This window comes from Erpetoichthys calabaricus, chromosome 3 (genome assembly GCF_900747795.2).
Source record: "Erpetoichthys calabaricus chromosome 3, fErpCal1.3, whole genome shotgun sequence".
Classification (NCBI taxonomy): domain Eukaryota; kingdom Metazoa; phylum Chordata; class Cladistia; order Polypteriformes; family Polypteridae; genus Erpetoichthys; species Erpetoichthys calabaricus.
In genome coordinates this window covers 246275562-246296231 of record NC_041396.2, presented here as the reverse complement: position 1 = coordinate 246296231, position 20670 = coordinate 246275562, and the positions used below count along the sequence as shown (strand labels likewise).

Genomic DNA, 20670 nt, shown 5'->3' with positions numbered 1-20670 from the left:
TCATTCTGTCACATATCAGTGAGACTTGGCAATTTTTATGATAGAATGTGTTTTGTTTTGTTTTTTTTTAAACTAATGTAATTGTCAATCATTTTGTTCCCCTATTGTCTGTGACCCCTGTTATTAGGACCTGGATAAGACCCAGGAAGATGTTTTGAAACATCAGGCTAGTATTAGTGAATTAAAACGAAATTTTATGGAATCTTCTCCTGAACCTCGCCCAAATCAGTGGGAAAAGCGTCTCACTGGGACTTTGTCAGCGCAGACACAAGGGGTATGTGCTCGCATGCCTGCATGCCATTGTGTCTATATCTGTCCTTGAACTGTTGAGGGTAAATTTTAAATACTTGTATATCACAAGAATAAATGTTGTGTTCCAATTTTTGCTACTCATACTACTGGTTTCTTTAACACCTGTTCTTTATATTATTTCACATTCTTTTCCTTGTTAAACAAATATGTGATCACAATTGTAACAAATTACTTAGTTATTACTGAAATAAGTCAAGAACTATACAATGGTGTCAGAATACAGACCTTGGTAGAGGTTTTTAAAGGACAAAATGTGACTAACTTCGTACATGATGTATGATGACACTTCATTCCTAGACGTTTCTTTGGTACTCTGCTGTTTAGCCAAAGGTAAATCAATTGGAAGTTTTAATAAGTAAATTATCATAGCAAGATTTTATAACTACATGGAGTGATATGGGAGAAAGTATATTGTATGTGTATTGTTCCTATTAAATCTATTTATTTACTGATTAATGTTTCATTCTTACATCTTAAGATTCTGTAACCATGCTTTATTATCTCATACACTCCAAACTGACTAGTCCTAAATGAATAGTAAGTCATTGCCACTGCATTTTTCTCATCACTTCTTCCAGGACTGCAAACTCAGATAAAGGGTTATATTTAAGTACACTGACAAGCGTATATTCTTCTGCATCTCTTTCATTGACTTCTGCATATGCTGTTCTCTATATAGTGTGAGTTGCTGTTAAGAGATTACCAGTGACATGCTTTACTGGAGAGTTCATTTTATATAACGGCCTGTGACTGAATGTGGGAATTAATTTATCAGGATTATTCAATGTTGCATGTCTAACTGCTTTAGATAATGCATTTTTGCAGCATATTTTAGTGTATTCTGCTATTGAAGCACTTGTTTTCTCTTCTTCTCTTGCATTTTTGCACTGTACTCTGATTTTAATATGTGTGTATTTCCATGTATTCTATTTATTTCATCTTCCTTTTTTCAGTGCCATGCCTTAAATTAGTAGATTTTCCTTTTTGTAGGCATTTTATTTTTTTCGCCAGAGTACAAGCTTTTATTTGATACAGCTGTGGACCAAAATTGAGACAAAACTACAATAAAACCTTCTTTATCCTAGCACAGTTTTTTGTTAATCTTGGAGCAGATTAATTACGACTGCATCAGATGTATAATATTAAGATATTGTTGTTAAGGAATATTAAGGAAGTGCTTTTCAGAGCAAATAAAATTACAATACAGCATTAATCTAAAGTCTTCTTAATACAATAAAAATTAAAACCAGTAGGATAAAACATCCATCCATCCATTATCCAACCCGCTATATCCTAACTACAGGGTCACGGGGGTCTGCTGGAGCCAATCCCAGCCAACACAGGGCGCAAGGCAGGAAACAAACCCTGAGCAGGGAGCCAGCTCACCGCAGGGCACACACACACACACACACACACCAAGCACACACTAGTGACAATGTAGGATCACCAATACACCTAAACTGCATGTCTTTGGACTGTGGGAGGAAAATGGAGTACCCGGAGGAAACCCACGCAGACACGGGGAGAACATGCAAACTCAACACAGGGAGGACCCGGGAAGCAAACAGGATAAAACATTCATCCCTTTTTAAGAGCATAACATAACACTCTTAAACTCATTTCAACTCATCTACAACATAAATCAGGGTGGCAGGGGTTGGAATAAAGTTAACACTATCCCTAGAAGGCACAGTAGCCCATCACAGGACATACTTGTTCACATATCCACACCAGGCTATCATAGGGTACCTATGTACATGTTTTTAGCATGTAAATGAAAAATTAGGCCAACTCAGAGAGAAACCTACAAACTCTTCCCAGACCATGACTGGACTGGCATTCAAGTAATTCTGGAAACGAAACTAAATTGTCTGTAAAGAAGATGTAGCACCTTATAACAGGCAAAAATGGACCTAGTCATCAAAATTGAAGATATGATTCCCTAACTTTAATTGATATCTAACAATTAGTGTAGCCTCATAAGAGCTGATTTGAGTAGTAGCCACACATTTAAATGTCCTAAAAGAGTTTTGTTGTAAAGGTTTTGAGTAGGAAGGATAACTTTGTATTCTCTCAAATTTATCAGAGGTAATTGATGAAGACAGGTTTTCTGGGTTTTTGTATAGCGTAACATACTCAAACTCACTTAAATCTAATTCAAGGTCATAGAGAGCTGGAGGGAAATCCCAGCACCATTTACATACAAAGCAGGAAATAGCCCTGGATGAGGCACAAGTCTGTTGCAGGGCCACACACACCAATTACTAATTGTCATTTATCAAAGATAGCATGTTTTTGGGAAAGTGAAAGGAAAATCAGAATTCCTGGAGCAAACTCTATGTAGGCATGGGAAATTCATATGAAATGCACACAGTGTCCCAGCATGAGACTTGAACCCATGATGCCACAGTGCTACCTGGTGTTATATATTAATAACATAATACTACAGTTGATTATAAATATGACAGGAAGACCACACAGTTTAAGCAGCTGACCTAAAATGTGCTGTCTGTGTTTTCCAAGTCAGGATCATTTTGTTAGCATTTAGTAATTGAAAACAACTGTCGTTTTACAACATTCGATGTGAGAGGTGAGTAGCAATGGTACAGAAGTGGTGCAGGCATTACCAAATCAGGAATTTGACAGAATCCTGTATTCATTGAGAAGTGGCCAGATGTTTTCAGTTAGGTTTGATACCCCAAAAGATGTATTTCTTCCCTTCAAACATTTTAGTAAACAAAATTTGTGTTCATTCATACACTAGGTAGTAACTAGATAGCTAGTTACCTTCCCTGTTACTCATTAAATAATGTATTTATTTGACACAGAGAGCATTTCATAACATCCCAGTGTGCTCTCAGTGTTAGTAAAAGTGTAGCAGAGCAGAGTCAGTGTACCTCAAGCAATCAAATGACAGTTCCTGTGTTGTATTCTCTGCTTTTTTATGAAATATTAATTATGCATCCTATTATTATTTAGCCAGCTCCTATTCAAGGCAACTTGAAAATCAAGGTGCATACAGTTATTTTTGAGTGCTTGGCAAGAAAATGCAAAGACAAAAAGCAGTAGAGAACAAAATTTAAGATGGCGCACAAGAATCAATACTGTAGTTAGTATAAGGACTAGAGGATAAACTGGTAACTTAACAAAAAAAAAACAGTTAGTTGATGAGTGATAAGGGCAAAACAAGCTGTAGATATCCAGGGATGAGCATCTTGACTGATCTGAAGAGAGAAGGTAGATCAGAACGAGACAAAAGTTTCTTGAAGGACTTAGAGTGACAACATAGTGAAAATAGTTAGGAGCAAAGCTACACAGAGGCCTGTACTCCAGAGCAAAACATTTGAAATGGATTGTAGTAACAATATCAAGACAATGAAAAGAACAGAACAAGTTCAAAGTGTATTGTTACATTTACAGAGTATATTGAAATTCTTAACTTGCATATATGTTCTGACCAACACTGAAATAGCTAAGTGGTACATAGATGCAAATCCATATTAGCGAAATAGACCAGTTGAGTTTTCATTTCCTTAAAATACCAAGGCCTTCCTTTATCTTTCATTTCCAATGTATGACGTGTTTTGTATTGTGTTATATCTTGCACATACTCTTTATATCTTCTCTTTATAGGTTTGTTCTGTCTCTTACATGCTTCCCTAATTTACAGCTACTGTATGCTTTTTTCTCCTTTTCTTTTTTACTTTCTAACTGGTGAAGAGCTTAGAAGAGGAGATAACAACCATTTTATTAAGTAAAGAAGGTTTTTCTACTGCCAGCTTTGCTGGTGCCTTCACCTTTCCCACCAAGCGAGCAGCAAGGGGCGATAATGCAAAAACTGCTACCAAGGCTGTTAGTCTTGCTCACTACATAGAGTCCTCAAAGGTGCTTTTAAGTATACTCTAATTGGTTGTACTTTACACAATAATAAAAATGTGACCTTACATGCTGATGTGTCTTATCACAACCATATCAAACACAAATTTAAGAGTAATCGTCACTCCACAGTTTTGCTAGAATCAGGCAGAAATCTTTGTATTTTTATTTTTTAAATACAGTTTTTAATTGTTTTATATTAAAACATTTGAAATACCCATGTCCTGAAATGCAGGAAAAGAAAAAAAAAAAAAAGTTTCTTGTATGCACAGGTAATACTTCAGTCCAGTTCATGCATGTGGAAAGATGAAACTTGTCCTAGAAACTAATCATGAGTGGGATATTAACCAACTGCTGAGCCCACTAATGCATATGCATCTACACTTATTCATACCAGTTTCATGCCAATTAACCTAACAAGTGTGTCTTCAAGATGCGAAAAGAAAAGTGGTATCCCTAGAAAATAATCTACTTGGCACTAGGATAACATGTAAGCTCTACAAAGAAAGTGACAGGGATTGTGAGGCCACAGGTAATACTAATTAGAATAAATGGATGTTAATTGTTAAAGATGGGGAATTAACAGACTAAATTAAGAAACTTTGAGTAAGGAATACAGTGTACAGATCACTGTATAAAGTAAGGTATTACTGCCATTGTCAAGAATAGACAAACAGTGTTTCTCCAAGCCTAATTTGCATAATAAAACATCAGAGGTATTGCATTTCAGACTTATCACCTAATACAGCTCAAATATTCAGTCTTGTTTTATCTGTACCTCCAAGAAACTTTCAAGTGTCTGTACAATTTCATGGTTTCTAGAGTTAGTGCTCCATAGATGTGAAACAATTTCTGAAGCGCTTTTATTCCTGTTTTTAAAAGTGCATTTTTTGTGATTCACATCATACTCAAACTGACACAGAGGCATGTCAGGCCATTCATCGATTACAGTTCACCACCCGTTGTGATCTTAAGCTGTTATTCAAATTTCAACTGCTTTAACTTGTAACTGTTTCTTGCTTCTAAGCTTCTCCTTGCTGACATTAATGCTGAATTTTGTGCTCTTGCCATTAACACAGACTGCCATAGGACTGTATGTGGTTTTCTGTGAGTTTGTCATATGCGGGCAATAAAATCATTGATAATATCAAGATCAGAGACATATGCTTAACAAAAAGAGTAAACAGTGATGAAAGCTAATCCAGTTCTAGCGTCTTCATTTCACTCATGTCTTTTCCACTTTATAAGTTTTAATTCTGGGGAAATATTTTAGTGCTAGACACTACCTTTGTAGAAATGCAACTGGTGTAATGACTGCTTCCTGTGGTTGCTTTTGGTTTCACAGAAAGCACCAAGCAGAACAGAAGAAGTGCACCCAGATGATAGAGACCTTGCAGAGGTGGTTTTTAGTTGTTCAACTCTATCCACTCACAGATCATTTTCTGCTGTGCTAACCACACATTTTGTTTTCCTTCTCTAGTGGTCACTGTCACTCCTTTCATTTGCACCTTTGTCAATATATTCTTGTGATCCATTTGTTTCATGATAGTGTTTGATTTTATTTTGTGGAGAAGGTCTTCATTTTTAGTTTCCTTTTTTATGTTTTTCCATCCATCTTTTATTTTGTTTTTGTATAGAGCACAGAAAAGCTGAAATCAGAGATGGGCAGGGAGCAAGAGATTGACACGCAAGAGACAATGGTCAATGAAGAAACAACAAAAATGTCGGCAGTTTCACAACGCAGTGAAAGCCCTTCAGTGGCTGCCAAGTCTGCAGAGGGGGGAGAAATGAAAACACAGCTCAGAGAGAAGAAAGAGGAAACCATAGTTGTAAGAGACGTTAGCACATCTTCAGATAGCGAAAGTGAGGAAGAGGCTGAATATAGGCCTCAGGTGGCAAGAAAAGATGTGGATCAAATAAAAGAGGAACCGGAAGAGAATGAATATCTTCCTGTGAGGAGCCTGACTTCAACTGCACATGTAGATGTTAAAATACCTGTGGAAGAGAAGGAAGAACTAGAGGAAAAAATTGAGAAAGGTGGAATGCTAGGCGAGGAAGTATACTGTACCACGGCAGAAGAGAAAGAAGAGCCCAAAGTAAATGGAGATGTGTCTCACATAGATACTGACATTGTCACCCAGGTTATTTGTTGCTCTGAGGTAATTTGGTATTCACACACATAGCTTGATTAAAGTAAAGATAAAAGAAAGCTTAGCTGATCATTTTTGCCATCTACTTAAAAATCTCGTTTTGTGCTTTTTTCAGAGCAGGAGAACAAATGAATGACATTTTTGCGCCCAGTGTTTTTTCCTTGACCTCTGCATACAGATCCTGCAAATTCAGCACTGCTCCTTCAGCTCTTAGTGTCTGACCATGTTTCAAACACTTATATATTTTTTTTTCTTTATCCTTGACTATTAGGTCAATTTTATTGACCTTTCCAGACAAAGTAGCAACATACTTTAGAGAGGAAATAATGTTTTGTCACTGTGCTGGTGGTCGTGTTTTTCACGTCTAGCAGATAAACAATTTTGTCATTTTAACATGTTTGTTTTATTCTGTGTTTGTAGTGTATACTCGCCCCATTCACCCCTGTTTCATTTTACAGTATTTCTGCAGTTCCCTATAATTGACTAACATTTTTAGTGTGGCAATAATTTTACCCTTTAAAAAGAACTCTTCCCAGTGTTGCTTCACAGTTTAATTTTTGTCAGTAAATGCTGAAATTTGATTAACTGATCGAACATTTGAAAATACTGCTTCTGTCAGTCTTCCACTGTAAATACAGACTTCAGTTTTCTTTGAAGTGTTTCCCTATAAGCTTGTGTGAGTAAGTTTATTTATCTGTAATCTATAATGTACACTGGCACAGGCTTTATAAATCCATCAGTTTCCATATTGCATAGTGTGGTTGGCAGCATGTAAAGAACTCTTCGGCATGGGCCCGGTATGGTATCTCTGAAGTGAAGGCAAGTTTTACATTTATAAATGCATAACTTAGGAGTTTTATACATTTAGCCACCACTCTGAATTTTACCAGATATTGAATAAATCTTCAGAATCACTCTCCCCTGCACAGCTTTATAGGATAGAAGCATTAATAACATACAGAACAATGCACTAAATTCTTGGATTTTGAATGAAAAATAAATAATGGTATATTAGGGTTAGTTTAAATAAAAACTTTTTTCGCTAGGTTTGGTTGAGTTTACTCATTTTCTATTGAATAAAGGAATAAAACTAAGACACATGTTAGGTTTCAAAGGAAATGCTATTATTTTTTTAAATTATGTAGTTATTTTTCTTACCCTTATTTTACTTTTTTTGGCATGGCTTTATTTTAAGTATTCTTCTCCCTACATATACATTTTTGTTACTACATTTTACTGGTAGTGTTTTTAATAGCCTTTTCCACTTTAATTTCTACATCAAGATATACCTCACAGTTGGGGATGTGTTGGGTGTATTTTTTAAAAAATTTTTTTACATGTCTAATATGTGTGGAACTTATCTTCATAATCTCTACTATACAGCCTCCAGTGGTCAAGACTGAGATGGTGACCATCTCTGATGCCTTTGCTTCCCAGAAGTCTGAAATTTCAACTAAAGAAGTTCCCATTGTGCACACAGAGACAAAAACTATTACATATGAAGCTGCCGAGGTAATTGTGTTATCTACTCTGAGCAAACATTCACTGTATGCAAGGACTAAATCAAGTAATTATTAAAACTAATACTAAAGGTGCAGATACTAATGTAACAACTTTAATGTTATTTGTAACTCTAAAGGTTGATGGAACTGGAGATTCTGAGCCAGGCGTCCTGATGACGGCACAGACCATCACTTCAGAATCAGTCTGCACTACAACTACTACTCAGATTACAAAGGTACTTCAGTGAGGCTGTTATTGAAAACTTTATCAAAACATGAATTGTTTGCACCAGCCAAAAATATTTTATAACAGCAGCTATATCAGGTTACTCAATAAGCCAAATTTGTGGTGATATTGTCACCTTTTCAGTCTTTACACTTTGGTCACATTCTGTTTTGCTTTCTTATGGACTTAGCTAGCGTTAAGTATAGATGAGAGAAGTGTAAGGTCAAGTGTTATTTCTCTAGTCACAACACCCTTTTTCAACAGTTTCTATTCTTGCATGCTGCTGTACAGCAGCTAGTGAATAGTTTAAATCACACGTCACTACTAAAGGTGAAAAAATCAGGGTAAGCTGTGTACATATCTGTACATTACAGGCCATATTATAGTCTATGTTTCTAGAAAAGTAAACTTCACAAGTCAAGTATCGTATATTAGATTGGCAGAGTAACATCAATACATAGTCCATTTATAGTATACAGAAACAGAGACTTGCTGATGTCAATGTAAAGCATTTGCACTTTTTAATGAAAAGACTGGAATATATTATTTGTGAAAGGAATTTGTTTGCAGGGAAAGAAATACAGACATACACACTACACAGAAACAGTAAGACATCAAGAAAGAATGAAGTATATACTATAAGATACATTGCTATTCTCTGTTCACATGTGATGTCCTCCAATAAGAATATTGAATTCACACTTTCATTTTGGTGTCCAGCCCCAACCTGAAAGACCCACTTCATAGTTCAAAATACTTATAGGAGCTGGGAGTGCTTAGAGCAGACAGGCAGCAACTCAGTGCTGTCAGCACATTTAACTCCACGCTAAGAATCTAACTCATCCACAGAAAATATTAATCAGCTTCTCAAATTACATACCAGGCTCTATGGTGTTAAAACCAGACATAAGAAAATTAATGAATACCTATCTGGTGTTGGATTTGCCCTTACATCAGGGTTCAGAAGTATATCTTTGGCATTCCCCTCCATTAATTCCCCTGAACCCTACTGCCAACATTACTTTGCACACTGTTGAGAATTCCCTCCTATGTGATCAAAGTTCAGACTCAAAAATGTATAAATAAAGAAATTAATCAAAAAGCAAGGAATAAAGAAATAAATCGCATTTATAACGTAATTATCCATCCATCCATCCATTATCCAAACCGCTATATCCTAACTACAGGGTCACGGAGGGTCAGCTGGAGCCAATATAAGGTAATTAGTTAGATATAAAATAATAAAGGAATAGCTTTTATTAAAATGCTAGAATCTAACTTGTAGAGCTACAGTTACCATGACACACACAAATTTGGAGGTGTCCAGATGAATCAGAGTTTGATGTGAAAGCTCTTACTTAATGTAAGTTCTTACAGTATATAATTTCATAGCAAAAATTAAGGTGATTGGCCTTACTTCATTGTTTTGGAAACCTTCTTGAAATTTTCTTATTCTAAGTTACTCTGGTTTCTACTTTCAGTACTGGCTCTTTTCCATGGTCTCTAAATTAAAATCTTTTCTTACATGCATTAAATATAACTACCTGAATTTTTGAGCCAGCTGACAGTTTTAACCTTGACCATTTTAATTCTAATTACTGCTTTTGCTAGTATGAGAGTTTTTTTTCTGCAAAAACGAAAATGAAAATTATATTTTTGCGATTTCATTTTCAAAGTCTGCGTGCATTATGCTGCAAAAGTTAAAATGAAAAAAATGAAAATGCAGTAACCCCATTTGCAAACTTTGAAAATGAAATTGCAAAAGAGAGATTGCATTTTCATTTTTATTTTTGAAGCATTTTTGCATCCAGACTTTGAAAATGAAATTGAAAAAGAGAGATTGCATTTTCATTTTATAATTTTCATTTTTGAAGAAAATACCCCCAATATTGCTAGGAATGTCAGCTGTCATTTTCTTTTTCTCCCATAACAAGGCTAAGTGGTCAAAACATTCTTCAGTCTTAATCCTCTATATGAACTCATCTTTACATCCTTTTTTTTGCCTAATTGTTTCTGTTCGAAAGGTCCTTAAAATCGTGACATATCGACAGCTTGTTGTTACAATATACTTTGATTAATGTGACATGAACTGGAGCATCATCACAGGATGAGTTTAATTATACAGTATGAACTGTTCAGACATCAATTTCAGCAATGATTTATCTTAGGAGTTTCTCTCAGTGCAATCAATTTGAGCTTTGTTTTTAGATCAGGCATAACACAATTGTGTTATGGACTCTGGAAACATGGTTCTTGGCAAAAATCTAGTTTTAGATCAGAATTTGTTAAAGGAGACCCTTTTATCTAAGTCATTTTAAACAGTCAGAATTACTGAAAAGATGGAGAAAATGACAGTACCATCCAATTACACAATTTGACGTAAAATACACATTTCAACTTTTCACTTGAAATATTTCCTGCTGAGAGCACAAATCCCCATTCCCAAAATGTCTGCTTTTCAAAAAAATACAGTTTTCTTGATTAATTATTAGTCAAGCATATGGTATATTCTGAAGGCTTTCCTGCCCATAAATGAGCTGTTAATCCCAGATCAAGTCAGCCGACTAGCAGTTAGTAGTTTCAGATCCCTGCAACCCTGGGTTTAACAGTCTTTAGTTCACCATTCCCTGTGCTTCAAATTGATAGTATCACTAGCACCAAATGGCATGGGGAGTAAGGTCATTTCCTGTCATGTTCTACTAACCAGTTTGTTTTTAAAAATATTTTTTTTTGCCCTTTTAAGTCTTAATAGGTCAATATAAAATTTCACATTATTTTTTGTCAGTACTGTTTCAGTGGGATTTTTCTTTTAAAGGAATACCCCACCCACAAATATTTTTTATATATTACTTATTCCATGTACAGTAGTTTGTTTTGGTATCCAGTAAAAAAATGTAAATCTCCTGTTGTCATGGAGAAAGTACATAACAAATGTTCTAATAGAACAGGATCTAATAGTGACCAATGCTGGAAAATGGCAAACAATGTGAAAAAACGTCCATGGAAAAAAGAGACAAAAATCTCACATAACTCGTGTCACATAATCCACATGTTTGTTATCTTATCATATGCTCAAAGCGTGCAAAATGGATACATTATTTGCTAAAATATTATTAAAGCTTCCCAAAAACTCAGTATACAAGATAAACAGAAAAGGTGCTTTCCCATAAATCTATGATTTTGAATTGGAGACAAGGTTGACCAATGAATGAGGGGGTGAAGCAGATATTGGATCCCATTCTAATTGAATCTTTGTTATACTTTCTCCACGAACACGAACTTAATTTTTTTTCTTGGCTACCACTACAACATGGGGTAAGTAACATATGAAATAAATATAATTTTTTGGATGGAGAATTCCTTTTAACTATGCTCTCTCCTTTTCTGATATCAGGTCTAGTTATATTTTAATAAAAGAAAGCTGTTTCAAAGAGAAAAGGGCAGATGCTTTCAGTTTTGTGTTGAATTACAAAAACTATATCACTGAAAAGTATAGACATTCATACATAAAATAATCAATATGACAAGTATTACATTATTGCTCTTAAATACAGTTAGGTCCATAAATATTTGGACAGAGACAACTTTTTTCTAATTTTGGTTCTGTACATTACCACAATGAATTTTAAATGGAACAACTCAGATGCAGTTGAAGTGCAGACTTTCAGCTTTAATTCAGTGGGGTGAACAAAACGATTGCATAAAAATGTGAGGCAACTAAAGCATTTTTTTAACACAATCCCTTCATTTCAGGGGCTCAAAAGTAATTGGACAATTGACTCAAAGGCTATTTCATGGGCAGGGGTGGGAAAGTCCGTCGTTATGTCATTATCAGTTAAGCAGATAAAAGGCCTGGAGTTGATTTGAGGTGTGGTGCTTGCATGTGGAAGATTTTGCTGTGAACAGACAACATGCAGGTGAAAGAAGCCATCCTTAAGCTGCGAAAACAGAAAAAACCCATCCGAGAAATTGCTACAATATTACGAGTGGCAAAATCTACAGTTTGGTACATCCTGAGAAAGAAAGCAAGCACTGGTGAACTCAGCAACGCAAAAAGACCTGGATGTCCACAGAAGACAACAGTGGTGGATGATCGCAGAATCATTTCCATGGTGAAGAGAAACCCCTTCACAACAACCAACCAAGTGAACAACACTCTCCAGGGGGTAGGCGTATCGATATCCAAGTCTACCATAAAGAGAAGACTGCATGAAAGTAAATACAGAGGGTGCACTGCAAGGTGCAAGCCACTCATAAGCCTCAAGAATAGAAAGGCTAGATTGGACTTTGCTAAAGAACATCTAAAAAAGCCAGCACAGTTCTGGAAAAACATTCTTTGGACAGATGAAACCAAGATCAACAATTATGGAGAAGGCGTGGAACAGCTCATTATCCAAAGCATACCATATCATCTGTAAAACACGGTGGAGGCAGTGTGACGGCTTGGGCGTGCATGGCTGCCAGTGGCACTGGGACACTAGTGTTTATTGATGATGTGACACATGACAGAAGCAGCCGAATGAATTCTGAGGTGTTCAGAGACATACTGTCTGCTCAAATCCAGCTAAATACAGTCAAATTGATTGGGCGGTGTTTCATGATACAGATGGACAATGACCCAAAACATACAGCCAAAGCAACCCAAGAGTTTATTAAAGCAAAGAAGTGGAAAATTCTTGAATGGCCAAGTCAGTCACCTGATCTTAACCCAATTGAGCATGCATTTCACTTGTTGAAGACTAAACTTCAGACAGAAAGGCCCACAAACAAACAGCAACTGAAAGCCGCTGCAGTAAAGGCCTGGCAGAGCATTAAAAAGGAGGAAACCCAGCATCTGGTGATGTCCATGATTTCAAGACTTCAGGCTGTCATTGCGAGCAAAGAGTTTTCAACCAAGTATTAGAAATGAACATTTTATTTCCAGTTATTTAATTTGTCCAATTACTTTTGAGCTTCTGAAATTAAGGGATTGTGTTAAAAAATGCTTTAGTTGTCTCACATTTTTATGCAATCGTTTTGTTCACCCCACTGAATTAAAGCTGAAAGTCTGTACTTCAACTGCATCTGAGTTGTTTCATTTAAAATTCATTGTGGTAATGTACAGAACCAAAATTAGAAAAAAAGTTGTCTCTGTCCAAATATTTATGGACCTAACTGTATATAAGCTATTGTTCTTTGTGTGGGGGTACAGTACAATTACCATAATGTGCTATACTGTATTATCTACAGTAAAAGCAGAAGCACAGGAGGCAGGGCTAGTGAGACAAGAACTGGAATTGAGCTCACTTGTCCTCTATGGTGTTCTGCTTTCTAAAGGAAATGGAAACTGGGTTAGTAGTGGCTGTGTCACATTCTTATTCGACCCCCTATTTTTCCTTATCCCAATACTCGTGAGATACTCCCAATACTCACGTGAGTGACAATCCATACAGATCTCAGTTGCCCTATACTAGAAGAAGCAGGCTCAGAGCTTGAATGAAATGATGAGTATTGTTAATCAAGGTCATTAGCCCCACTGTCATGTAAATCGAGGCTTCATTAAAAAACAGGTTTACCAGAATAAAATACGTTGTTTTATTACATCAAAGCCCCATACTTCCCCAGAACCCTTTGTTTATTTAAACTACATGTAAAGGTAGCTTGGTGAAACTTAAGGGAGCTGCTGGTTTAGTAGCTATGCTACAGCTTCACAGATGTGGTATATGAATAGGTTAAATATATTCTCCATCTTTATTGTGGATCTGCAAAATAAACTGTTATCTTTATAGAATAAAAAAAAATTTATTACAACATATTTATTAGCAGTGTTTTAAAGGGAATATACATATGTTAATTGTCCTATAAAAGAAGCAATTTACACCCTCAAGCATTATTATTATTATTCTAAACTAGGGGTCTCCATCCCCTGCTCGTTTCGCTCGCCCGCCCCCAGGTTTGGTTTACCGAATATACAATTCAAAGAGATTGTTATTTTCATGGGAATTCTTACATATGCATTATTACTTTAAAACTTTTGTAAAAACAATATTTGTGTTTTATTTCCGGCCCTGGGCGTGGTTAAATCTCACGTTGTGAAGGGGGGAGTGGCTGAACGCATGCTAAGGAAAAGTGATTGGATCATCTGCTGGCACGCTTCATATACTGCTTGTTGCTCTGTGCGTCGATCATTTAAATGCCTGTACAGCAGCTGTCCGTTTGCCACTTCGCATCTCTGCCACTCACATTGTGGGAGGGGGGTGGGTTGAACACACGCTAAGGAGAAGCGGTCGGATCATTTGCTGGCGAGCTGTGTGTTTTGCTTGTCACTTGTCATTATTTTAAGAGCTGGAAGCATATGAAGTGTGTCTTCCAAAATCATTCCAACAACTGCTAGGTTAGATGTCTGTGAACTTGTTTTAAATGTTGTCTCGCTGCCTTGCCTCGCATGACGATAAAGTGTCTCTTGCAGGGACGTCAAATTGTCTTCCGAGAAGATCACGTCTCATCTCCCTAGTCTCCCTCCCAAGATTTTTTTTTATAATAGAGAGATGATTTATTTTCAGGTATTCTTGCTTACATATTCAACCCTAGCGTGGAGCTGACCCTCACCTTCACAACACCATAATTTAGAAAATCACACTAACTGTCACAGAATTGTAAAATATGTGAAAGAGGAAAGAGTATTGTATGGAAAGTATTTATTTATTCATTTGTTAGTCATCTATCTATTTTATGACCTGTATGTGTGTGTACATGTTTTGAGATTTTTCAAGTAAGGAAGCATCTAAGTTAGGCAGCTCTATTATGGTGCCGGAGAGTGGCAATGTGTTGCATATTTCTTAGCTCAGGCAAGTAAGAATTTCATTGTTATCAGTATACCTGACAATAATGACCCTATGTAATCCAGTTTAGGGTTGCATAGAGCCAGAGAAATGCCAGCAGTATTGGGGAGAAAGCAGAAACCACCCTATCTTGAGGCACCTCTTTATTTGTTTTATTATTTGTTTTAATTTATTTTTGACTTTCTACAGACAGTGAAAGGTGGAGTTTCTGAAACAAGGATTGAGAAACGCATTGTGATAACAGGAGATGCAGATATTGATCACGATCAGGTCAGTGTCCATTTCGTTCATTTGCACAGATTTAGTCACCCTCTGCTAATTATCAAGTGTCCTATAATTTTGTTTTTTTTGTTTTTTTTTATGAAATAAGTATGACTATAAACTGCATTAATTATTGTATTTTTATGAATACAGGGTTTTTATGCCACAAATTTGGCAGATTTACAAGACTGGCAGGCTTGTGACACAGTATAGAGACACGCTTACTCTTAGTGAAATAGATGGTTTGTGTTACAGGTTTTATTTGTTCATCTGCATATCTATATGTGCCTGCAGTATGCTAGAAACAGTCAACAGGCAAGGAAACACCCTTGGTTTACATTTGATTATTTTTACATTATTGTTTAAGCTAGAATGGTCTAAGTAAGGGTAATAAAGATAATATGAACGGAGAAATAGAAGTAAGAAATTTACATTTCTGACTCATAAAGAAAATCCAAGAAATAGACATGCTAAAAGTAACCCAGACTGTTAATGATAAACCTTATGTAATGTTCATTGCGTACGGTATATAGAATAAGTGTCCTTTATTTCATTTATTTGAATTATGTCCTTCTATTGTTGTTATTAGGGCGGCACGGTGGCGCAGTGGTAGCGCTGCTGCCTCGCAGTTAGGAGACCCATGTTCGCTTCCCGGGTCCTCCCTGCATGGAGTTTGCATGTTCTCCCCGTATCTGGGTGGGTTTCCTCCGGGCGCTCCGGTTTCCTCCCATAGTCCAAAGACATGCAGGTTAGGTGGATTGGCGATTCTAAATTGGCCCTAGTGTGTGCTTGGTGTGTGGGTGTGTTTGTGTGTGTCCTGCGGTGGGTTGGCACCCTGCCCAGGATTGGTTCCTGCCTTGTGCCCTGTGTTGGCTTGGATTGGCTCCAGCAGACCCCCGTGACCCTGTGTTCGGATTCAGCGGGTTGGAAAATGGATGGATATTGTTGTTATTCCTGTTTTTGTTTGCTTTAATCATGTTTAGCGTTTCAACCTTGGATTTATCTTCCTTATCTTTTGTTAATACTTTAATATTATTGTTACTATTACCACATTAATATTATTGCTATCACTTGTATTACTTTTTTTCTGTTCTGCACTATTATACTACTTTTCTGCACTATTATTCTTTTACCTAACATCATTATCCATCCATCCATCCATTTTCCAACCCGCTGAATCCGAACACAGGGTCACGGGGGGTCTGCTGGAGCCAACCCCAGCCAACACAGGGCACAAGGCAGGAAACAATCCTGGGCAGGGTGCCAACCCACCGCAGGACACACACAAACACACCCACACACCAAGCACACACTAGGGCCAATTTAGAATCGCCAGTCCACCTAACCGGCATGTCTTTGGACTGTGGGAGGAAACCGGAGTGCCCGGAGGAAACCCACGCAGACACGGGGAGAACATGCAGACTCCACACAGGGAGGACCCGGGAAGCGAACCCGGGTCCCCAGGTCTCCCAACTGCGAGGCAGCAGCGCTACCCACTGCGCCACCGTGCCACCCAACATCATTATAATTAGTAGTAATATTTAAAAGTAGTTCTTACAATTGTGCTTTTTACGTTTTCTTTCCATTTCTTCTTTTTTAAAAGAACAATGTTATATTATTCTAGATATCTGATTTACTGAAAGCATATCATAATTAGAAACTAGTAGTAGTACTCAGCAATGCTGACAAGCTGACATATCCCAGTAGTCTGGTTTTATTAGAGCTCCTTACTATAATGTTGTTAGTTCAGCTGCTTATTGGTTTACTGATGTCAGTGAGAAATGTAGTATTTCGGCGTGCTTTGCTTCATAATGTGTCAAAGGACAGGTTTGATCTTAGCTTTGGTGAGGTCTGGGAAGAGAATGGAGAAATAAAGACAAACACAGAGAGGAGAAGATCATGTTTATCTCTTCCTGTGCCCACAATGTCACCCTGATGCAGTACTGGTTATAGGACTCGCATGTAGAAGTGTTTCTAATTATCCAGGGAAGCAAGACAAAATATAAAATTCTGTTAAAAGATTTGGAGAAATTGTTTTTTTTCTGGATAAATTAACCCTAAATTACAAAGTCATATAATGATCAGTCATTGGATTCTCTGCACTGGAATGTTGAATATATGGGTCCTGAGTTTGGGGAGTGGAGGGTGCTGTCATGTTTCAGCTCTTTGGAGTTGAATGAAATATATATTTGTGCCAAAAATACCCTTTTAAATATTAGGGATCAATCTAAGTTGAAGAGAAATTGTGTTGAATGGGTTTTTCACTCTGTCTGTGGTATCAGGGTTAGAGGGGAATCCTGATTAACAGGGTAGTCCCTTTGTGTAGCTGTAAATTTTGGTGGTGTCTAAACTGAACAAAACCAAGGTAATGGTTGGCTGTCGTATATTCACCTGGTTGTGTATCGATAAAGATTTTATAGTCAGTACTGTATGTTTAATTTCCACTATAGACTAACTTGAAGTTATAATGGTAGGAGATTTAATTCTGCACTAACCCCTCCTTTGGATAGGCAGTCTCTGATTGTAGCTACAGTATCTGAAATTTCCTCATTGATGTCATATTTTTCAGAATTCCCGATCTGTCGGGCCTGTATAGGTTTTTTCCACTCATATTCTAGATTTCAATTCTTTTTCTCCCCAATGTGTAATGGTTCATCATGAGTTTTGTTGATATACTCTTGCTTCCCTCCCTCAGTTCTTGTGGTTGTGGTGCTATTGTCCTTTTTTGGTCATGCTCCTCTTGTTGTAGAAATCAAAATATTAAGCATAGCTACATTGGCTTCTGTTTGGTGGCTTGGCCTGTTCGTACTTAACTGATTTTATTAAATGCATTTTTGTACAGGTGATATTTTCATTGAGGTTGGCATATCTTCAGGGGTTTTTTTTTTTTTTTTTTGTGGTACTACTGTTGGGGGACACTTGGTGTATGCTTGAGGGAATGAATCAAAATGTCTTCCAGACTGGAAAGACGTCTAAGTTGACTGCACATTGCTGTGTGTCGTTTCATACAATGCTTATCTCAACAGAAGAGGTTTTTCATTTCAAACAGATCAGTTTGTTGATCACTTAGAGGCGGGACAGCTTTTTCTTGAGTTGCATAACTGTCATTGTGAACATGGAGAAAAGGCTGATGAGGTTTGGAGTAAGCAGATACATAGGAAGAATGCTGTGAAAGCAATTATAGAAATTAATGGAGGAGTTAAAGCTAAGGGTACTGAAAATGGAGAAATACGTAACATATTTAAAGAGTGCTTTATAATTGTGCATTCTTGGGGTGTTGTGAAAAAGAGGCTCATGCTTAGGATTATTTTCATAAAGTTAAGGTGCTGCAGATTGGTTCATTGTGCGTATAGGGGGTGGAAGGGTCTCTGGGGCGCTACAAGATCCAGAATGCCAACGATTTCTTGAAGGGCATTGGACTCATGGGTCAAGATGGCTATCAAAATAAAAAAAAAAAAACATTTGGACTGACTGCATTGGTGCTGGGGGAGTTTGAAGATCTGAGAGAAGATTGTATATTGAATGTGACACTGCCCCAGGTGTCGATAGGTGTTTAACCCCAAAAAAAAAAAATTTTGATTCTTGTGTGAGGTTGGCTTGATTTTGAAGAACATCTATGATAGTTCAATCAGCTCTCTTTTGATTTTGAGGTGCCGATGTAGGCTCGACTAACTGGGTCTTCATTTTATTTGGTCATAGTACATTTTTCTCATTTTTTGTGGAAATTCAAAGGGGATTCTTGGCATTACTGACATGACATTTTAAAACAACATTCTGAAATGAAGGACCGACTATCCCAACATGTGCTGACATGTTTAAACATGCTAAAATTTACATTTCCAAGAAATAACTAACCAGATTTTTTTCTTTTTTGCTCATTTTCATTTTTTGGTGCATTTGTGTGAAGACCTGTTTATTGATTCTGTCTATGTCAACCCTACCTTTTTGGATTCTAGTGTTGCCCATGTCTTAACAGGATATTTACGTTAAGTTCTAGTATCCTGACCAAGAAAAAGTCCAAATGAATGGATTCCTGTCAGTTAGGATTGCATATTTTGATGTTGTAAAATGTTGTCTTGCTCAAATCACATTAGTTTTGTTTGGATTCTCTGGTTCAATCTATTTATCAAGTAGGTGTTTGAGAAGTCACTTTTATAGTTTACAGATGGAATGAATTTACTATTCTACTCTTAGTACCCTCAGGTAACAGCTGCCATTTTTCTCTGTCCATCTTGCATCAGATCCAGTAGACAGCACACCTGTTCCAGCACTTCATTCCTTTCTCTATGCTAATTCTTTTCTGTTCTTGACTATTTTTCTTATGTGACATTGCTGTTCTTTCTAATCTCTTAAAATACACAATAGAAAAGCCACATTAATTATAGATGATGCTGCAGCACCTTTCAGTTGCAGCTCGGTTTCCCCTCAGTACTGTTGTTTTATTTTGTGGGTTGAAGCTTGCAAACTTTATAAGTCTTGATTTTACACCACATTAGATAACAATTTCTCACAGTGTAATTGATTCCAAAAACACTTAATACATTTGTAATGATGACAATCATTTACTTTTTATTTTGTTGAATTTTATTTTATTTCAGTTTATTTTTAGTTAAATTTTATTTTTAACCTCAACACTTTTTATTTGTAATTCTGGGTAGGCCTTGGCCCAAGCAATAAAGGAAGCCAAAGAACAGCACCCTGACATGTCAGTGACCAGGGTGGTGGTGCATAAAGAAACAGAACTCACAGAGGAGGGGGACGATTAAGTGCAAGGTAAGGGAAAGTAGCACCCCCAGCCAGTAGTCCTGCTCCTAAGCATACTCTGCTCTCTACCAGCTTTGCTTGCTTGAGTCTGCTTAAATCAAGAGGAAGCCCTCTGCAGTCTTGCAGTCTTTACCTATAAACATTTTGCCAGAATTAATATTTTTATCTTTCATCCTTTCCACTAATAAAGCAGCAAACCCTTCAGTACTAACACATACTGTATATACTTTGTATCATTTTACTTGTGTTTTCCTCAAACCCGGTGCAGTTTAATTTTTGTTTTATGATGCATGTGTTGATTTATTAACAACGCTATACTATCTCAGCATGAATGAGTAAGTGGAGGAATGTATGTGATGTCCTAGCATCCAGTCTACAGTTTGTTCCTGCCCTGTGATCCTCTAATGATTAAAGGTGGCTTAGAAAGTGGATGGATGATTGAATGAATGAATAATATAAGGATGCCTTTGATTGACAATACTGTATTTTTCAAATTAGTTCAGTAAATCAATTAATTTAACCCATACAGGGAAATAGTATTCACATTGTTTATATTCTGGGATGCCATTGTGTTGGGAAAAAATGCAGTTGATCAGTAAAGGCATTGCTATTCCAGAACATAGTATTGTGTGTTGGGAAGTGAATATCAAGAATAAAAAATGCAGACATGCTGTATAAGCAGTTTGTTTTTTATATTTTTCACATTATAAAATTAGACACCTCTGATGCATGAAAACCAGAGCATGCAAAAGTAAATA

The 20670-nt window shown here is 36.7% G+C and overlaps 1 protein-coding gene across 15 annotated transcripts in view; it reads left to right on the top strand.

The window, feature by feature from the left end:
• Positions 1-20670, top strand: part of epb41l2 (erythrocyte membrane protein band 4.1 like 2) — a 309675-nt gene that overhangs the window by 274089 nt on the left and 14916 nt on the right. For 5 of the 15 annotated variants that reach the window (XM_051924130.1, XM_051924128.1, XM_051924139.1 and 2 more), the window contains 8 exons: positions 128-274; positions 4033-4197; positions 5534-5587; positions 5826-6347; positions 7722-7850; positions 7978-8076; positions 15077-15157; positions 19807-19921. In XM_051924130.1, the coding sequence (XP_051780090.1) occupies positions 128-274; positions 4033-4197; positions 5534-5587; positions 5826-6347; positions 7722-7850; positions 7978-8076; positions 15077-15157; positions 19807-19914 (1305 nt within the window). In that variant the 3' untranslated portion in view covers positions 19915-19921. The remainder of the gene's footprint in view (positions 1-127; positions 275-4032; positions 4198-5533; positions 5588-5825; positions 6348-7721; positions 7851-7977; positions 8077-15076; positions 15158-19806; positions 19922-20670) is intronic. The other 10 variants (XM_051924134.1, XM_051924140.1, XM_051924129.1 and 7 more) reach the window with 9 other exon arrangements.